Source organism: Saimiri boliviensis, chromosome 20, assembly GCF_048565385.1.
Source record: "Saimiri boliviensis isolate mSaiBol1 chromosome 20, mSaiBol1.pri, whole genome shotgun sequence".
In the NCBI taxonomy this organism is placed as follows: domain Eukaryota; kingdom Metazoa; phylum Chordata; class Mammalia; order Primates; family Cebidae; genus Saimiri; species Saimiri boliviensis.
In genome coordinates, this window is record NC_133468.1 from 3419845 (window position 1) to 3441826 (window position 21982).

At 42.0% G+C, this 21982-nt stretch overlaps 1 protein-coding gene across 1 annotated transcript in view; it reads right to left on the minus strand.

The window, feature by feature from the left end:
- Positions 1-15338: 15338 nt before the first annotated feature.
- The window catches only part of LOC101053733 (butyrophilin-like protein 8), a 39157-nt gene continuing 32513 nt past the window's right edge, over positions 15339-21982 (minus strand). Inside the window, exons 5-8 of the mRNA XM_003944753.4 lie at positions 21412-21432; positions 20828-20854; positions 20509-20535; positions 15339-19874 (exon numbers count right to left, since the gene is read on the minus strand). Coding sequence (XP_003944802.2) covers positions 19252-19874; positions 20509-20535; positions 20828-20854; positions 21412-21432 — 698 coding nt within the window. The 3' untranslated portion in view covers positions 15339-19251. The remainder of the gene's footprint in view (positions 19875-20508; positions 20536-20827; positions 20855-21411; positions 21433-21982) is intronic.

Genomic DNA, 21982 nt, shown 5'->3' on the forward strand with positions numbered 1-21982 from the left:
ACACTCTTGATAATAACAGTGACCTAACATAATGGCTGTGGTCCAGGGCCCTAATTGAATTCCTCTCTTGCCTCTTCCTGTTGTTTTCTTATAAGATTGTCCCAGGGGCACAGAAGTTCAGAGTGTTCCTTGGAACACTATGTCCCTCTTGTTTGCAAGCAGGAACAAGGAACAAGCTTGCGTGTAAGACACGTTCCAAATACTCTGGTAAACATCTGTGTGCAGAATGGTCCCAAACCCCTGGTGACCCTGGGTAGTGGGTCCTTAAGCGACCTTATCTGTTTGCAGAGCAAGGACACAGATTCCCACATTATCAAGGCCCTCTTTAATTTCTTTTATCAATATTTTATAGTTTTCAGTATACAGATCTTGTACCTGAACCAAGCATGCTGAGCCACACCTGTAATCCCAACAATTTGGGAGGCCACTTGAGGCCAGGAATTTGAGACCATAGTCTGGGTAACATAGCAAGATCCCATCTCTACAAAAATTAAAAAAAAAAAAAAAATTGAAAAGGTGGTATAGGTCTTTAATTTCCCTTGTTAGATTTATTCCTAAACATGTTCTGTTTTGTGGCTTTTGTAACTGGTATTGTTTCCTTGACTTCCTTTTTACCTATTTCTTTGTCAGTGTATAGAACCAGCTGATTTTTACACTGATTTCGTATCTTGTACCTTTACTGAATTTGTTTATTATTGCTAACAGGTTTTTTTTTGGTGAAGTATTTACAGTTTTCTAAGTAAAGGATCATGTTATATCCAAACAGGGACACTTTAACTTCTTCCTTTCTGATTTGCATGGCTTTTCTTTCTTTTTCTTGTCTGATTTGCTGGTACTTCTAGTTGTGTTAAATAGAACTGGCAAGAGGGAACGTACTTTTCTTTTACGAGACCTTAGCAGAAGTTTTCAGTTTCCGTCATTGATGATGATATTCACTGAGGGCTTCTCATAAATGGCCTTTATTATGTTGAGGAAACTTACTTCCATCTTTGTTTGTTTGGACTGCAATAACAAATTCCTTCACAATAAGAAATCATAAACATCAAAAACTTATTGCTCAGAGTTATGGAGGCTGACAAGTCCAAGATCAAGGCACTAGCAGATTCAGTTTCTGGTGAGAGCTTGTCTTTGGTTTCAAAATGGCATCTTCTTATTCTTACATGGTAGAAGGATGAACAAACTCTTTTAGGCCTCTTTTATACAGGCACAGATCCCATTTTTGAGGGAGAAACCCTCTTGAATCTCCTAAAGTTTACACACCTCTTAATATTATTGTATTGGGGTTTAGGTTTCAACATATAAACTATAGACACAAACATTCAGACCATAGCATCTTCTCTATATATTTTCCTTGGAATTTTTAACAATGAAAGGATATTAAACTTCATCAAATGTGCTTATTGCATTTATAAAGATGATCATGTGGTTTTTTAATCTTTCTTTCTCTTAATGTGGTGCATCAGACTGATTGTTTTGCATGTATTAAACCAACCTTGTACCACAATGATGAATGTCACTTGATCATGTATAAATTTCTTGATGTGTTGTTGAATTTGGTTTGCTCGCAATTCATCAAAGATATTTTGCATCTACGTTAATCAGAGGTATTGGCCTATAGTTTCCTTGTATTGTGGTGTCTTAGGTTTTGGTATTAGAGTGCTGCTGGACTCATAAAGAGGTTGAAAGTGTTTCCTCTACTTTTATATCTTGGAAACATTTAAGAAGGATTGGTGTTATTTCTTTTTTGAATGTTTGGTAGAATTCAGTTGTGAGGCCAATTCATCCTGGATTTTTCTTCGCTGTGAGGCATTTTATTAATACTTTCATCTCTTTGTAATTGGTATGGTCGGGCTTTCCATTTCTTCTTGATTCCATCTTAGTAGGTTGCATGTTTCTGGGAATTTACCCATCTCCTCTATGTTATCCAACTTGTTGGCATATAATTGTTTGTAATAGTCTCTTATAATCCTTTTTATTTCCAAGGCATCTGTTGCAATGGCTTCTCTTTCATTCTACTTTTGTTTCTTTACTCTTTTTTTCTCGGTATAGCTAAAAGTTTGACAATTTTATGCTTGCTGAAAAACAATTTTTATTTTTGGTGTTTTTCTTTAGTTTTTCTACTTTCCATTGATTTTGTTTCTATTTTAATCCTCATTATTTTCTTATTTTGCCAGCTATGGTTTAGCTTGCTCTTCTTTTTCTAGTTCCTTGATGTTTACAGTTAGGTTGTTTATTTGATATCTTTCCACTTTTTAAATCTAGGGATTTATCACTATAAACTTTCTTCATAGTACTGCTTTTATTGCATCCCATCACTTGTAGTATTTTCTTTCAGTTTTATTCAAGATGTATCTAAAATTCTCCTTTTGACCCAGTAGTTTTTAAGAGTGTGTCAGTTTCCATGTGTTTGTGAATTGTCCTGCTTTCTTGTTATTGATTTTTAGTTTCATTTCATTGTGGTCAGAAAAGATACTTCATATGATTTTGATCTCCTTAAATTTGTTAAAACTTGTTTTGTGGCTTAACATGTGATATATTCTGGAGAGTGTTCCTTATACACTTAAAAAGAATGTGTATTATTCTGCTGTTGGGTGAAAAGTTCTGTACATGTCTATAAGTCCATTTGGCTAATGGTGTTGTTTAAGTTCACTGTTTCTTGATTTTCTGCCTGAATGTTCAATCCAATACCGAAAGTGGGATGTTAAAGTTTCTTATTATTGTTCTGTTGCTGTCAATTTATCCTTACTTCTCTCTCAATATTTGCTTTAGGTGCTGCAAAGTTGGACACGCATACGTTTACAATTATTACATCTTCCTCCCTTCCACCCTTTTATCATTATGTAATGACCTTCTTTGTCTCTAGGGACAACTTTTGACTTAAAGTTTACTTTGTCTGATATATGTATAGCCACTCCTGTTTTCTTTTGACTACTATTTTCATGGTAACATAGTCCTCCTATCTAACTAAAGTTTTGTACTCCTTGGCAAACATCTCCCTATTGCCTCCCCTGCCCCCGGCCTCTGGTAATCACCATTCTACTCTGCTTCTATGAGTTAAATGTTTTTGCATTCCACATATAATTAAGAGCATGCAGTATTTGCCTTTCCGTGCCTGGCTTCTTTCATTTAGCATAATGTTCCCCATATCCATCCATGTTACCACAAATAAGAGGATTATTTTCTTTTTAAAAATTAGTAGTGGCTCAGTTAGTTGCTCTCTGCATGCCAGGTGTTTGGGCGTCTACTCTGGTGCCTGGTGTCAGAGACGTAGAGGTGATGGATTTGGGCAAAGACCCCAACGGGCCCAACCAGTCCTCCACTCTGTTCTCAGGTGAGAACTGCAGCTCCACGTCCTTCTACAGGGGGACCGGCCAGGCCAAGCCGCAGAGGCACCGGGTACTGGGAGCAGTACCATGGGGGTGAATGGTTCTGTCTCCCTAGTGCTCTAGCCACCACTGGGGAATGCAAAAAAAATTCCTGTGGCTAGTTTGGTGTCTGCCTAAATGGCCACCCAGTTTTGTGCTTGAAACCCAGAGCCTGGGGGCCTGGGCACAGGAAGGTATCTCCTGGTCTGTGGGTTGCAAAGACCATGGGAAAAGCACGGAATCTGGGCTGGAGTGCACCATTTCTCACGGCAGAGTACATCCTTCAAGGCTCCCCTTCGGTAGGGGAGAGAATTTCCCAACCCCTTGTACTTCCTGGTAGAGGCAACGCCCCACCCTGCTTTGGCTCACCCTCCATGAGCTGCAACCACTGTCCAACTAGTCCCAGTGAGATGAACCGCATACCTCATTTGGAAATGCAGAAATCAGCCACCTTCTGTCTGCATCAATCTCGCTGAGAGCTGCGGACTGGAGCTGCTCCTATTCGGCCATCTTGCCAGCAATCTCAATTGAATCTGTTTTTCACTTCTGCTTCTTTTTAAAGCTGCAGGGGGGATGTATGATAGCATTGTGTCTTGCTCATATACACTGGAAATGATGAGAAAAACCAAGGCCTTGGAAACAAAAGGGAAATTTTCTACTGGAGAGAATATCTTGAGAGGAGAGAACGTATATCTGTTCTTCTGCTAGCTCCCATTCCCACTGGGAAAGAGTACTTAAGCATCTTTGAAGATGCTTGAGAAAACTTCCGGATAAAGTGAAACATACCTGGCCCTATTGAAAGTCTTGTTCAGGAAGATGCCAGGCAGTTCTGATTAATGTATTGTTACAGCTAAGTGAAGGCACTGAATCAGAGGTGTGTTTTTGTAAGCCTCTCTCAGAGAGATGGAAAACTGAGCTGTAAGAATAGCACAGGACTCCTGGAGAGGCACTTCCCACAACAGGATCAAGAGCCCTGATTTTGAAATACATATAGCAATGTGTGATGATGATCCACCTATCCCTGAAGAAGACATAAACACAGCAGGAGCAGGAAGGTGGGGGAGGAGGAGGGTGAGAATGGGGAAGAGGAGATGGGGTAGAGAAGGAGGAGGAGAAAAACTTTCTCTACCAGAGGTGGGAGCTGCCATTATGATCATTCAGCAGTTAATGGAAAAGTTTAACTTGCATCTACCAACCATTACACAAGAAATTGTGACCATTGAACTTCAGAGAGTTCTTGCATTAGAACTGGCACTTACCTTCTGACCAATGCTGCCGTTGCCGTGAGAGTCATAGATTTTGTAGACAAGCAGAGTTGTGTAGGAGACATAAAAAGAAAAGAAATTGGATATACTTCGAGCTCTCCTTGGCAAGGATCAATGTGTTTAAGAAAGGAAAATCTAAACCAGAGACAAGTTGGTTCTCAGTAGTAATCCTTTGCTGGAATGAACCCTTGTTATATTAGTGAAAGTCAAAGGAAATTTAGGGAGCATTGGTCATTTCAGCCAGTATACGTAATCTCCTTTCCTTTGGCAGAAGCCCCTTAAGCTTGTGACAGATTGCATACCAAGAATCTGGAAATATGGGAAGATTTCATTACGAGGCCTTGAACGTGGATTCTCTCCAAGCCCTTGTCGTTTCCCTCAGTGAGCTCTGGTTTCTAGACTGCTTTGAAAACTCTTGTATTCATTTTACTAACTTCGTGTTTGGGGACACTGCTCATTGGCTGTTCTTTTCTTTGAGCCCTTCTCAGTCAAGTCTGTAGGATATCTTTCTTTACCTGCCTCAGTATTGTTTAAAACACGCACACAACCCTAGAGAATCTCAAGAATAATCTTACTCCATAATAATAATGTTTTTATTCATTGAGCATGGTTTGTGCTAAGAATTGTGTAAGATTTAAAAATTAATGCATTGACTCCACTTTGTATTTTTTTTTTCTTTTCTTGTCACCCAGGCTGGAGTGCAGTGGCATGATATTGGCTCACTGCAACTTCCACCTCCCAGGTTCAAATGATTCTCCTGCCTCAGCTTCCTGCGTAGCTGAGATTACAGGTATGTACCACCACACCCAGCTAATTTTTTTAGTTTTAGTAGAGACAGTGTTTCACCATGCTGGCCAGGCTGGTCTCAACCTCCTGACCTCAGGTGATCCACCCACCTCAGCTTCCCAAAGTGCTGGGATTATAGGTGTGAGCCACCGTGCCCAGCCTGACTCTACTTTGTTTTGCTGTTTACTGAAAATAAACATAACTTTGTATTTGAAAAAAAATTGAACAGTATTCCATTGTGTATGTATACCACATTTCCTTTTTCCATTCATCCGCTAATGGGTGCATAGGATGACTCCATGGGACAGCACATATCTCTTTACCACATTGGTTTCAATTCTTTTGCATATTTACCCAGTAGGGGGATTGCTAGATAATATGGTGTTTCTATTTTTAGTCTTTGAGGAACTTCCATACTGTTTTAGATAATAGCTATGGTAATTTACATTCCCACCATTAGTGTACAGGATTCATATTCTTGTCAACACTTGTCACTTTTTGTCTTTTTGATGATAACCATTCTTTTAGCTATGAGGTAATATCTTATTGTGGTTTTTGTTTTTATTTCCCTGATGATTCCTGATGTTCAACATTTTTATATGAAACTATTGGTCATTTTTTTTACAGTGTGATTTGTTTTTTATTTTTATTTTTATTTTTGTATTTCTTTTTTTTAATTGCATTTTATGTTTTGGGGTACATGTGAAGAACATGCAAGATTGTTGCACAGGTACACACATGGCAGTGTGATTGAGAAATGTCTCCTCAGGTTCTTTGCCCGTTTTACAACTATGTTATTTTCTAACTATTGAGTTTTTAAGTTCCTTATAAATTTTGGATATGATCCTCTTATCAGATATATGGTTTGCAAATATTACCTCTTACTCTACATGTTGTCTCTTCACTTTGTTAACTGTTTACTTCACTGTGAGAAGCATTTGAGTTTAATGCTATTCTCTCTGTGTATTTTTGTTTTCATTGCCTGTGCTTTGGGGGTGATACTCAAAAAATAATTACTCAGGTCTATGTTGTGGAGCTTTTACCCTTTTCTAGTACTTTTAAGTTTCAGGTCTTATATTTAAGTCTTTAGTCTATTTTGAATTTATTTTTGTACATGGTGTGAGATAAGTTTTCAAATTCTTTCTTCTGCGTGTGGGTATCCAGTTTTTTCCAAGAACATTCATTGAGGAGACTGTTCTCTCCCCCATTGTGTACATTCTATGCATCTTGATTAAGAATCAGTTGCTTTGAAGTTAATGTTTACTGGACTCTATATCCTGTTTCTTTGGTTAACATATCTGTTTTTATGCTGGAAACATGAAGTTTTGATTACTATAGCTTTGTAGTATACACTTAAGTCAGGTAATATGATGTTTCTAGCTTTGTTGGTTTTGGTCAGGAGTACTTTGCCTATTTTGGGTATTTTGTGGTTCCACATAAATTTTAGGATTTTTTTTTCTAATTATGTGAAAAATATTATTAAAATTTTGACTGGGATTTCATTGAATCTATAGCTTGTTTAGGGATAGTATGGACATTTTAATATTACATCTTACAATTCATAAACTTGGAATAACTTTGTGATTTCATCAATTTCTTTATCAGTGTTTTATAGTTTTATCATATAGATCTAGATAACTTCTTAAACAAATTTACTCCTTTTTTTGTAGCTATTGTAAATAGGATTATTTATTAATTTCCTTTTTGGATAGTTTGTTAGTGTACGGGAACACTACTAATTTTTACAACATGATTTTGGTCCTACAACTTCACTGAATTAGTTTATCAGTTATAACAGCTTTTGGTGGAGCCTTTAGGTATTTCTATATAAAATATCATGTTGTCAGCAAACAGAGACAATTGCATTCTTTCTTTTCCAATTATGATGCATTTTATTTCTTATTCTTGCATAATTCCTCTGGCTAGGACATCTAGCACTATGTCAAAAAGAAGTGGAAAGGGTGGGTATTGTTGTCTTGTCCTTGATTATTGAGGAAAAGCTTTCAACTTTTCACCATAGAGTATGATGTCAGATGTGGGCCTGTTATATATGGCTTTTATTGTATTAAGGTACATTTCTTCCATACCTAATTTGTTGAAAGCTTTTTGGTGGAAAAAAGTATTGCATTTTGTAAAGTGCATTTTCTGCCTTCACTGAGATGATCATATGGTGTCTGTCCTTCATTTTGTTAATGTGATGTGTCACATTTATTGATTTGCATATGTTGAACCGCATGCCTAGGATAAATCCCATTTGATTATTGTAAGGCCGGCTGCCTCCAGAAGGTTAAACGGACACATCCATCTCTCTCTGCGACTGATAACTAGGTCATCACCCGAGCTTGTTATCTGGCCTTGGGGCACGGCTTCCCCGCACCCACCTCCGCATACCAGACCCAAGCCCACATTCAGCGCTAAATTATGCAGTCAACCCCCAGCCCGCTGTTGATAAACCCTGCAGGAAAATTTTTTAAAGAAGCCCCATCAGACCCTGCTGGGTGACAGTCTGCTCTGCATGCCCCCGGAAGGCCTGCTCACCCAAGGTCCCACCCACCTACCCATAACCACTAGCTCTAAGCATTTCCTGCTTCTTAATAGCCAATAAGATTGCATTCCCTTTGTTTCTCCAACAGCCAATCAAAGCCCACTTACCCAAAGTCCCGCCCACCTACCAATGGCAACTAGTTTCAGGTACTTCCTGCTTCCTGACAGCCAATAAAATTGCCTTTGCTTTGTTTCCCCAATAGCCAATCAATCGCCTTCCCTCCCCATAAAACCCCATAACCTAAGCAGCCAGGCGCAACTTCTTTAGCCCCTTCCTAGACCACAGAACGTCGCCCAGAGGCTAAATAAATTGGCTTCTCATTTTCTCATACCTGCCTCAGTTTCCTCATTTTACATCGGCAATAAACCTTATAATTATAGTCAATGATTTTTTAACTTTTGTTATATTCAGTTTGCTAGCATTTTGTTGAGGGTTTTGCAAATTTGTTCTTCAGGAATAGTGGCCTGACCCTCTGTAATCAGTCCCAGGTCAGCCCCTAAAGCCCCAGGACCCAAGCCAGCCATCTCAATCCTAGCCATTAGGTTAGCATAGATACATTTAGCCTGAAGACCAACACCAGTAAACACAGACTCTAGAACAGCTACTGTGGCTTCAGTGACAAGGCCAGCACTGACAATCCTAGGCCTCAAGCCAGTTCTTGCAGATTCAGGCTGCACACCATCCTCAGTACCAGGATGTTCTCAGGCTCTAGACCAGTCTCAGCTGCTCCATGACCCAGAGTCTGCTGGAGCAGACTCAAGGTGCAGGCCCACTTCGTTAGACCCCAGTGCCAGGAAGACACCCTGGCACTGAAGACAAAGGCTTTAGGCCAGCCACCATGGATTCCAACTCCAAGGATATTTTACTGGTCTCAATTGCCAGGTCAGCCCCAGAATAAGGCCAGACCTTTTGGGCTCAGGTTCCTGGCCCATTCCAGTGGATCCAGGTGCCAGAGCCATATTTGTGCCTAGCCAGCCCCTGCAGACTCAGGCTCAAGGCCCACCCCAGTACCAGGTCATCCCTGTGGATCTAGCCCTTAGGCCAGCCCCAGCAGATACAAGCACAATACCCTCATGGACACAGTCTCCAGGCCCACTCCTGCAGACTCAATCAACAGGTCTACCCGAGGAAATCCAGGCTTCAGGCCAAACCCACAGACCCAGAAGTCAGTTCTTCCCACCTGCTGTCAGGCACCAGGCTGGCCTGCCAAAGGACCCTTGCAGCAACAATGACCTCAGACCATCGCAAAGAGCCTTCGTAGACTCTCTGGATGAGATGACTGGTGAAAATGTTTCCCAGACAAATCCAGTCTGCAAAGACTGGAATAAATCCTTACTTTGTCAAATGTGCAGACATCAACATAAAGCAAAAAGAAACAGGGAAAACTAAAGAGATATAATACCACTAAAGTAACACAATAAACACCCAGTGCCAAACTAAAAAAAAAAAAAAAAAGTGAGGATTACAAACTGCCTGACAAAATATTCAAAATAATAGTTTTAAGGAAGCTCAGTAAACTTCAAGAAAATAGAAAGAATTCAATGAAATCATAAAAATAATTAATGACCAAAATTAGAAATTTAACAGAGAGACTTAAATTATTTTAAAAATAAACAGATATTCTGGAGTTTAAAAATACAATTAATGAAATTTAAAAATGCAATAGAGAGTATCAATAGCAGAATTGATCAAACAGAAAAAAGAATATGTGAACTTTAGGACAGGTTATTTGAAAATACAATCAGAGGAGAAAAATAGTATAAAAGGAATGGAGACAGTTTATAAGATCTATGGAATGGTATCAAAAGAGCAAGTGTTTGAATTATAGGAGTTTGCAAGGAGCAGAGAAAGATAAAGGGATAGAAAGAGTATTTAAAGAAATAAGAGCAGAAAACATTCCAAATACGAAAAAAGCTATAGATATCCAGATACAAGAATGTCAAAGGTCTTCAATAAGTTTTAATCCATACCAGAAATACAGCAAGACTTAACTGTAATAAGTGAAGAACAAAGAGAGAATCCTGAACTACGATAAAATAAGTAAATAAGATATTGGGAGTTTGAATGAGGCTTGGATCCATCAGCAGATTTCTCAGCAGAGAATCTGGGATGATATTGTCAAAACACTGAAGCAAACAAACAAACAACCACAAAAACTACCTATCAAGAATAATGTACAAGGAAAATTGTCTTTTGGAAATGAAGGTGAAATTGAAATAAGTAAAAGCTGAGGAAAGACCAAGATGGCTGACCACAGGCACCCAGCACTCACCTCCTCCACAAGGAAAAAGCAAAACAGCAAATAGATAATCACACATTGAATATAGCATGCAGAGAAAAAATGCCGGAATCCAGAAGGGAAGCAACGGCAACACTCTGAGGCATGAACGCTGGAGGTGGCAGCACAGAGAGGGAAGCAAGGCATCCAGTCGGATTAGCTCAGAGCCAGGAGGAACTTCCAGTGAAGGAAAAGGCAAGTAAGAGATCCTCAGCAGTCCACGTGTCCAGAGTCCTGTAACACTTGCTACAGGAAAGCCCCTCAGCCCTCATAGGCCCTGAATATTATAGGAATTTGCCTGGGGTCCGTATGACTACATTGTTCCACAGAAGGAGTTCATGCAATGTTACATCCCCAGGACCCAGTCAACTGCAGCATGACATCATTTTGAGAACAGATCTCCCAAAGTGCTGGGATTACAGATGTCAGCCAGGCATGGTGGTGCATGTCTGCAATCTCAGCTACTCAAGGGGCTGAGGCAGGAGAATCACTGAACCCGGGAGGTGGAGTTTGCGGTGAACCGAGATCACAGTATTGCACTCCAGCCTGGGTGACTAAAGTGAAACTCTATCTCAAAAAAAAAAAAAAAAAAAGAAAGAAAGAAAAGGAAAAAGAAAAAGAAAATGTATATATACATAAACATTTCTCTAAAGAAAGTATTCAACATTTTTTGTGTGTATGAGTGTGTGTGTGGGTAGACACTATGTAAATATATATATATATATATACAATGAAGTACTATTAACCTTTAAAAAGAAGAAAATCCTGTCATTTGTGACAACACAAATAAACCTGGAGGACATTACATTAAGAGAAATAAGCCAAGCCCAGAAAAAGAAATACTGTATGATCTCATGTATATGTAGAGTCTAGAAAAGCTGAAGTCTAGAAGTAAAAAATAGTATAGTGGTCAGCAGGGGCTGAGTGTATGGGAAGTCTGGGGAAGTGTTGGTCAAAAGGTAAAAAATTTGAGTTAAACAGGAGGAATTTGTTCAAGATATCTGTTGTACAACTTGGTGACTGTAGTTAATAATAATGTATGCTATTCTTGAAAATTACTGAAAGAATAGATGTCATGTGTCCTCACCACAAAAAAATGGTAAGTATGTGATGTGATACATATGTTGATTAGCTGAATATAGTCATTCCTCACTGTGTACCTATTTCAAAACAACATGTTATACACAATAGATATATACAATTTTTATTTGTCAGTTAGAAATAAAACAAAATAGTCGAGCGCAGTGGCTCATGCCTGTAATCCCAGCACTTTAGGAGGCCAAGGCAGTCAGATCACCTGAGGTCAGGAGTTAGAGACCAGCCTGGCCAACATGGTGAAAATCTGTCTGTACTAAAAATACAAAAATTAGCCTAGATGGGCATGGTAGCTACTCAGTCCCAACTGCTCAGGAGGCTGAGGCAGGAAGAATCACTTGAACCCAGGAGGCGAAGGTTGGGGTGAGCCGAGATCGTGCCACTGCACTTCACCTTAGGGAACAGAGTGAGATTCTGCCTCAAAAAAAAAAAAAAAAAAAAAAAAAAAAATATATATATATATATATATATATATATATATATATATATATATAGTACAATGCCCAAAGAAGAAACAAGTATCTTAGCCATAAAGAAAACAACCAAAAAGAGAAGCCATAAAGTTTTCCCTGTGGGAACAACACTGTGGTGGGTTGGAAAAAGATGCAGTAGTAAGGCACTGGGGACTATTGCTTTTTATTACAATGCTTTTTAAAAATCATTATGTTTTTGGTTTTTTTGTTGCAGGAGTTTCTGTTTGCTTGTTCTGAGACAGGGTCTCCATCACCCAGGCTGGAGTGCAGTGGCACAATCTCAGCTCACTGCAGCCTCAACCTCCTGGGCTCAAACAATCCTCCTTTCAGCCTCCCAAATAGCTGGGACCACAGGCGCGCACCATCCACCTGGCTAATATTTTTGTATTTTTGTAGAGACAGGGTTTTGCCATGTTGCCCAGGCTGGCCTTGAACCCTGGGCTCAAGCAATCCACCCTCCTGGTTTCCCAAAGTTCTAGGGTTATAGACTTGAGCCACTGCACCCGGCCTAAAAACTCCTTTAAATATTAGTTTGCATGACTTTGATAAAAAATACATTTTTAACAATCGAATGGGCTTCTACATCCCAACCCGATTGGAACGTTTCATGTTTGAGCGACGCTGCTGCTCCTTTCTGTGTGTGAGTTTTTTTGTTTTTTCTTTAGTTTTCTTTTCTTTTTCTTCCTATTTTGGCCATTTAAGAGAGAGAGAAAAAAAAACAGAATAGCTCAAAAATTTTACTTTTACCCACCTTCTTTCCTCCTTTCTCCTTACATCACAGACACACACACACACACACACACACCCGTGTATGGGCTGGGCTATCCAAGGCCTTCCTGGCCCTCTTTCCTTTCCTTTCAGAAGTTAATTTTCTGACATCCCCTTCCACAGTGTCCTCTGAGCTATTTTGTTCCTAGACAGTCTGCCGCAGCCCAGCCTCATAGCTCTAATTCCTGTCTTCTGGTGGTTTCTGGGCTTGTATTTATTACTCCCTGAAGAACACAAAGGGAACCCACCAGCATCTCTGGCACTCACCACGTGCTCCTAGACCCTCGGCTCCCTCTGGCCCCTGGACTCAGCTCATTGACTGCAACCCACTCTGCTTCCCCTCCCTGAGGTGCCGCAGGAGCCATGCATCCTTCCCCAGGCACAGGAGGGGGACTTGGCTCCTGATTTGGGCCCCACCATCCTGCTTCCCACTGCTGTCCTAAGGTGGGAAGCTCAGACAGCTGCCCTTGGAGGCAGGCTCCCCAGAGCTTCCAAAAGCCCGTGTTGTGAAGATTTGACCCCTGACATCAGCCTGGGCCTGAGCAGCAGCCACTGGGCCCAGTGTTCCTGTCTGTGGCTGCTTTAGTTTGTTTTAATTATCTTTATGATGAAAACTAACTTTGTGTTTGGTATGTTTTGAAGGGAATTCATTATATTGGCATTTACAGCTTCTAGTCTGACTATCATGTTACATTAATGTTAATTTTATCACCTATTATTCCAAGATTTCTTATTCATGATTTTAGCCCTTATTTATTTTGGATGGCACAGCGAAAGGTATCATTCAATTTTTATTTGTTGAAGATAATTGTTCTGATATTTAAAGCTGCAGAATTTTTTTTTGAGTCTTCTGTTCATTGCCATTTGATGTGAGCTGATACCAGTTGAATCTCTGAAACTCTTGTTTCATACACAGTTACTTATTTCAACAACCCAACTTCATTTTGAAATAAAAGTTGTTTTTTTTTAATAGTTGCTTTACAAATTTTTTTTATTTTGAAACAGTCATATAAACTTCCAGGAAATTGCAAAAATTGTTGAGTCTTGAGTACCCTTCACTAAGCTTTCTCCAGTGGTAATAATTTTTTAAAATTAAGGCAATGATAACTTCTTATGTAACTTTATTATAATATCAAAACCAGGAGATTGATATTCATATAAATGTTAATTAGACTCCAGGCCTAATTTACACTACCAGTTTTTACATGCACTGATTTGTATGTGTTTGTGTGTGTGTGTGTGTGTGTGTGTGTGTGTGTGTGTGCAATTTTATTAGATATATAGATTCAAATAACCACCATCACAAACAAGGTCCTGTTCCAGACCAGGCATAGTGGCTTACACCTCCAATTCCAGCACTTTGGGAGGCTGAGGCAAGAGGATCCCTTGAGCCCAGGCATTTGAGACCAGCCTGGTAAACAAAGAGAAACCTCATCTCTACTAAACCTCATGTCTACATAAAAGTTCAAAAATTAGAAATTAGTAGATTGTGGTGGCACATGCCTGTGGTCCCAGCTACTCAAGAGGATGAGGTGAGAGGCTCATTCATGCCTGGGAATTTGAGGCTACAGTGAGCTGTGACTGAACCACTGTACTGCAGCTTGGGAGATAGAGCGAGACCCTGTCTCAAGAAAAAATAAATACTGTTCCATCATTATTGAAGACCTCACTCAATGTGCATCTATAAATCATACCAATACGGGGTGGCTCTGTGTCCCCACCCACGTCACATGTCAAATTGTAATCCCCATGTGTCAAAGAGAGACCTGGTAGAAGGAGATTGGGTCATGGGTGTGGTTCCCTCATGCTGTTCTCATGATGGTGAGTGATTTCCATGAAATCTCATGGTTTAAAAGCATGTGGCAGGTCTTGCTCTGTTTCTCTCCTGCCGCCATGTAAGACATGCCTTGTTTCCCCTTTGCCTTCTGCGGTGATTGTAAGTCTCCTGGGGCCTCCCCAGCCATGCAGAACCGAGTTAATTAAACCTCTTTATAAATTACCCAGTCTCAGGTAGTTCTTTATAGCAGTGTGAAAACACTAAAACACACACCTTTCCCCTCTTTCCTAATTCCTGAAAATCACTTATCTTTCTCCCTCTCTATAATTTGCGATTTTGAGAATGTTATATAAATGGAGTTATATACTATGTAACCTTGTGAGATGGACTTTTTTACACTGAATATATTGCCTTCAAGATACATCCAAAATGCTGCATGTATCAATAGTTTGTTCTTCCTTTTTAACCAAATAGTATTCCATCTACAGCTGCTTTAAAACACACTATTACAGCACTGGGGAGAAGGGATTGTGGAAGACCCTGTGGATTTTCACTTCAATCACCCTCAAGCTCCCTGAGCTAAGGCCAGAAGAGACTGAAGACTGGCAGCTCCTGGGGTGGTCACCTCTTCTCACTCAGCAGATGCTGCATTAGGAAGCACATCCCTCTTCCCCTCTTGACACTGTCTACACTCAGGTACCCCAGTACCCACAGACTCAGACATTACATAAAAATCAATAAACAAATAATACTGTATCAGGCATATCACTGTGGCTAAAAAAATGTGAACGTTCATATTATAAAGTGAACGAAAACAATCTAAAAAGACCACGTTGTATGATTCCAACTATGTGACATTTCAGAAAATGCAAAACTCTGGAAATAGTAAAAAGACCAGTGGTTGCCAGACGTTAGTGATGAGGGAAGCATGAATAGGGGAGCACAAGGATTTTTAGGGCAAAGAAAGCATTCTGTATGATGCAGTGATGATGGATCCATGTCACTGTCCATTTGCCAAAACACATAGAACGTGCACCACCAAGAGTGAATGCTAACGTCAGCTGCAGACTTTGGGTGACAATGAGCTGTTGAAACAGGTTTATTGCTAGTTACATTTTTCCACTCTTGGGATGTAGACAGTACTCAGAGCTATGTACATGTGTTGGAAGAGGGTATATGGGGACTCTTTGTACTCTCCACGTGACTTTTCTATGAACCTAGAACTGCTTTTTAAAATAAAGTATGTATTTATAAACGTGGGCATAGGTTTGAGGCCAGGAGCCTTCGCCTTTCTGGTCTCTCATCTTGGCCTCACCTTGGCTGGACCTCAAGTCTGCTCACCTGGATCTTCTAAATATTCTCTCTGCCAGCCTTGCGGTCCCCGTACAGTGAGAAAAAATTGGTACCGTGGAGGGCTCTGGCTTGTTACAAGGGAGATCCCTGCTGCCAGGACAAGCCCTGGCCAAATGAAACACAAGATCTAAAACACTCTCCTGCAGTATCTCTGACCCAGTAGCTGTTGGCTATTGTTGGTGTCACTGTTTAAGATTTTTAAAAGCAGCTTTATTCAGGTATAATTGACATTAAATAAACTGTACATATATAAAGTATTTAATTTGATTATATTTGATTTATGTCCATAATCCATCACCACCAAAGGGACAAGATAGTGAATATACCTTCACTACCAAAAGCATCCTTTCTCCCACCACCCCGCTCCAAGCAACCGCTGATGTGCTTTCTCTTACTGTAGCTTAGTTTGTATTCTCTAGAGTTTCATACACATGGAATCACACAGATTGTATCCTTTTTTTGTCTACCTTGTTTCCCTGGGAGTAATTATTTTTGAGCTCCATCAATGTTCTGTGCATGAATAATTCATTTGTTGGGGGTGGGGAGCAAATTAGACTTCATTTAGTTTTAAAACCAAACCACTAGGAAAATATATCACAGCCTGGAAACAGCAGACAGACGGGCTATATTATCGTTTCAAGTAATAAGGTGGTAAAAAGATAATGAGTTTGCTATCAAAACAGTAGGACGCCATGGCTGGGGCCGGAACGCTGCAGGTAGCAAAGCCCCAGGCGAAAATGGTATGTGGTGATAGGGGGCTGCCCCTCCTTTGCTCTAAGGGAGTCACAGCTCATCTTAGCCCAAGTTGCTTATTTTTCTCCCTCCCTTACTTCCTGTTTCCAGGGGTTTGTCTCAATCGTTAATTCAAGAAGCTAAGTAAGCAACGCCGGGTTTAGGCTTTCCTTGTGTTCTGTTCTATGAAAACCAGGTTTTCCCAAATTCAGTGTATCACACTCTCTTATAAGCAAGTAGCCAACAGCTCCTCTTTTACTCTTCATTCCCGGATGCTAGTCTATATCACAATCAAAACCCTCTTCTCTTTGAGGGGAAAGTGCTATTGTAAGCTTGTCTTGTCATTTTGCTCCAGGCAGCCTCAGGGCCTGTTAGCCAGTAAGAGGAAAGCCCTGCTTCCCATAATTAGTGTGGCGTTGCCTCTTGTGTTTTTCGCACGGTCTCCAGGCTGAAAGATGCCGTGTATAATAATTTGCAGTGGGTAATAGCCTACAAAAGAAATACACATCCACATCTTGATGGGCAGAAAGGGTATCCACAAGCAACCTTTCAAAGTTCTCATTCAAACTACTCTCCCTCCCAATTCCAATCTTAAAATCAACTTTTATTCCATGTATACATTTCACAAAACCCAGAAAACGAAGACCCAGAAAACTTTTTTCCCAAGTTGGTGACCTCACGGATTTCGTTTCACAATGTATGGGAAATGGTGTGGTGACACTTCTGGGAAACAGGCTGTCGGCAACAACCGGAAACACCTCTCCTCAAACATAATCAGATCGAACCTATCAGCCTGGTGGTTCCTGTGCAGCAAGAATAATTTGGTAGTGTGGAGGGCTCTGGCTTGTCACAAGGGAGATCCCTGCTGCCAGAACAAGCCCTGGCCACGTGAAACACAAGGTCTAAAACACTCTCCTGGAATATCACTGACCCAGTTTTTTCATTTCACTTTTCAGGACTGAAGCATAAAAGTCCCAGTGTCCAGAGGCGGGTGACATACGCCTTACACTTGTTGCCATCCTTCATTTCACGTATAAACTTTGCTTAAAAGACTAAAATTCTCATTCTTTTTAAAAAATATTTTTTTGCTCTCTGCCCTGATGGCCACTGGCAAAGACTTTTATTTCCCGGTGGATAAGAGAGACTTTCATTTCCTTATTCATAGTCGGGATGAGGTGTATGTGGTTATCCACACAGTTGGCGCCTCAGCCATCCGGCGGCTCCTTCACCTGAAGCTCTTACTCCTTTGTTGAATCTTCGGCTTTGTCGTGACAATGCGAGGTGTACCAGTCCAGGCGGTCTTGGAACTTCTCCAACTTGCTGGTCACCAAGGCCTAGGTTTGAACTGGAGGCGCGTGGTAATGCTCAATGCACTGCTGCACCTGCTGTGTGGATGCCTGGCTGTCCTCACAACACCGGACCCTGCACTGGAGCGTGAGGCCATCAGGGAGGCCAGGAGCCTTGCCTTTCTGGTCTTTCACCTTGGCCATGCTTTGGCAGGGCCTCGGGCTGCTCACCTGGATCTTCTGGATATTCGCTCTGTCCAGACTCTTCACCACAGAGTCCACAACCTCCTGTGCCCACAGCTGCTATGTGACAACCCTTCACTGTCTGCCTGAGTAGTTTGTTTTTGGCTGCGGAGGAGCATATGATGCATGGATGTGCCACGATTTGTTTATCTGTTCACGTGTTGTAAGTGTCTGGGCTGTCTCCACCTTTCAACTCTTATGAATGAGGCTTCTATGAATACCGATGCTCCAAGCTTTGTCAAGACAGGCCGTTCCTTTCCTCTTGGCAAATACCGTTTACTTTAATGAAACTGTCAAGCAGTTTTCCAACATTACTATCAGCATGGTGGGAATTTCAGTTTCTGGAGATTCTGGCCAACACTGGGGATGATCATTCTTTGCAATTTTATCACCACTCCAATAAGTAGGAATAGTATCTTGTTGTTAACTTGAATTTTCTTAATTACTATGATGTTGAGTATCTTTTCTTGTGCCTGTCACCTGTATAGCTTTGTTCACAGAAGTAACTTTTTCCTGCATCTATTGAAATGATCATATAGTTTTCTTTTTCAGTTTGTTAATGTGGCTAATAATACTGGTCGATTTTTGAATATTAAGCCACATACGAGAAAAACCACATTTAATATTAAGCCACATAACGAGAAAAACCACATTTAATTATACTTTGAATGTATTGTTGGATTCAGTTTGCTAAAATTTTAACTAGAAAATTTGTGTTTCAGTTCATGGGGGATAAGGGCATGTAGTTTTCCTTTCTTTTCTCGTCTGTTTTTGGTATCAAAGTGATGCTGGCTCTACAGAATGCAACAGAAGCGCCCCCTTCCCTACAATTACTTGGCTCTGGCACAAAGTAGATGCCTGTTTCATGGGTGATTTGAAATAGGGAACAATAAATTCATGTGAAATAAGCAAGCAAAGACCATACTGAAAGTGTAATATAATGAACAAACCATTAGGATGCACTCTGTCATCAACAAGATCTAAGCATGATTCACATTCATTGTCTACTTAATCTACACCACAGCCTGTGAGATGGGAATTTCTGATTTTCCTCGCCTGAGAGGTGGTGACTATTTCAAGATCACTTAGCAGGATGGAGTGAGAGCAAACTAAATCTAATGTTAGCCTTCTTCCTTCCCCACTCTTGGCAGCCATGAGCCCTGACTCCCATATGGACAGGCCTATCCCCCTTCATCTGGAAGCCACCACAGCTGGCCACTGCAGGGCTTTGGATCTGGGAGAGAAACCTTGGTATTCTAAAAAAGAATGTGAGGTGTGATTCATCCTACTCATCACTCCTGGGGAGGAAGGGCGTGGTTACTTGTGAGGAGGACTCACTGTTGCATGCCTCTGGGGTTGTAGAGGCCCTTTGTGAAGAGGCCTCTCTCTCTGATTCCTGAGGCAATGGGCAGATGACTGTAAGAGTCCCATCACGGAACTGATGCTCAATGTAGGGCCTCAATAAGCCTTCAAACCGCCATGTCAGGGTATAAATGAGGGTCTGGTCATTTATGTTGAAGAAGGAGATGGTCCCACCCTCATAGTCCAGGAAGATCCCTATTTGTGTAGGACGGATCCTGGGGAAGAGGCTGATACGATGGGGATTGAATGTGAAATGTTCTCTCTGCAGTCCGAGGACCCAGTACCCATTGTTGGGAGACAAAGTCACATACTTCTTCCTGTCCACATCATCCCTACACACTCCGACGTACCAATGTGTACTGTATCCCACGTCCACCTCCCAGTAACGTTTCCCTGCCCGGAAACTCTGAGAAGCCACCACACTCTTCCTTGTAAATCTCTTCGCAGAGTTAGGCACCTCCTGAAGAGCCATTCTATGGGTTACAGTTTTCAGATCAGAAACGCAGAGCTGTGGGTGAGCCGTCTCTGGGTCCAGAGTCACCTTCACTGCGGTGCGGTGCGGGAGAGAGGAAGCATGAGTTACCGAAGAGGAGATCTCGGCTGGAACAAGAGGTCAGCCCTCCCACGTAGACTGGCTCCAGGTGGGATAGGTGAGGCCCCGGATCTGAGCCTCCCTCAGACACTGCCCTTCAGGTCCCCCCATTACCAGTGCTGCCTGGAGGGCCTATTGATGTCTAGAAATGTGCCAATATGAGGTCCCAATCTTGGCATATCACCCAACCCTGGCACTGTCCCTTTACATAGGAAACTATTTGATTCATGAGAGCTGAAGGGACCCCACTCTCTAACTTCCTCCCACTCAGAATTTTCTGCCTGACTTCACTTCCTTCCCCTCAACCCAACATCTGACCAGTCACTAGTGCCCTCAATTCCCTGAAACCGCCAAAGACCCCCTATCTCTCATTTACCAAGCCCCTGTCCTCTCCTCTCCCAGACCCAGGAGAAGATGTGTGTCTGGGGGCACTGCACCCTTGCGGGCTATCAAGCATCCAAGTTTCTCCATCTGCAGGCAGGATGGGTCTCAGCATCACTCTGTGTTCCCATATCTGTCCTTGTTCAGCTCACTCTCTCATGGGCACCTGAAATTCCGTCCCACTGTCATGCGCTCAGGCATTGGTACCTGAGTATTTCCGGGCCTCTCTCAATTCTGAAAGCAAGCAGACAGAGCAGGCAGTTCAGTGCTCCCGTGGGGAACAGGATGCAGGGAGAGGGGAGAGGCCAAGGATTAGGACCCTTTTGGAGGGTCGTGGGCCCTCCAGAGATCGGAATCAGATTATAGGGCTTCTCTGCAAAAATGCACCTCCCCCAAAATCTACCATTTCAGAGTCCCATCACAAGCTTGGCTCTGCCAGGATCCATGGGCCTATGGATATAAAAATCCATAAACGAGAGATTTGGAAAGGAGTCATAAATGGGGGGAAAGGAATATTTTCTTTTACCTGCCTGTCCGCACTTTATTCTCCGGTCTGAAAAACAAAAACAAAAATCACAGAAGAGGCTGACATCACAGAGCAGGGACCCAGGGAAGGCGTGGGAGGAAAGCCCTGCATGTGACAACTCTCACTCAATTTATCCTGGAGTTTCCACGAAAGAAAAAGCATACTATTTGGTGGTTGATACAGGACTGAATAGTCTCAAAGTGTCAGGCCAGGGGAGGTTGAGGCTCACCCACAAATTTTTCTCAGGTTCCTCACTGTGGTCCACACACCCTCGGAGCTCATGATCAACACCTCCCTCCCACTCCCAACCACGCCCCCCCCCACCACACACAGAGCAGACCAACAGGCAGCAGGCACAGACAATCTGCGGGGACTTCCAGGCCCTGAGGCCTACCCTAAGCCCTCCAGATATCTGAAGGACACTCATTAGCAGTGGATGGAGAGATCAAGGCGGCTGCTCTCCTCCACTTGTGGGTGCTTCCTGTTCAGCCTGGAGCCAGAGACCTCCAGAGGCTCAAACTGTGGATCAGGAAGGGGCCCTGGAGGATCATGCGTGGGAGGCTCAGGACATGACACACACTTACCCAGTTCTGCCTGGATTTTCCCTGAAACAGAAACAGTATGTTCAGTGGTGGACAAAGGAGTGTGCAAGGTACAAACACGACCCCGGCTCCTTGCACAGGTGGGATGAGCTGCAGATGTGAAGGGCAGGGCCTCTCCTAGATCACTTATATGTGCTCATCTCCCCAGCTCCTGCATGGAGTGTAGCTGTCTGGGGTGGAGCAAGAGATCAGGAAGGTTCATGCTAAGGAGAGGGACAACAGCTGGGATGCTGTGGAGGTGGGGATGGTGATGGAAGAAGGCGGCTGGGAGCGCTGGTGGAGGTGGCCTCATCCTCAAGGGGAAGTGTCCCTCCGGTTTTGGGTGTGAAAAGTCTTATTGAGACTGAATATAACTTTATCTTATTGTCAGTCACTTTTATTTCCTCTTTTATGAATTTGTTCACCCCATTAAAACTTTTTTTTTTTTTTTGAGACGGAGTTTCGCTCTTGTTCCCCAGGCTGGAGTGCAATGGCGCGATCTCGGCTCACCGCAACCTCCGCCTCCTGGGTTCAGGCAATTCTCCTGCCTCAGCCTCCTGAGTAGCTGGGATTA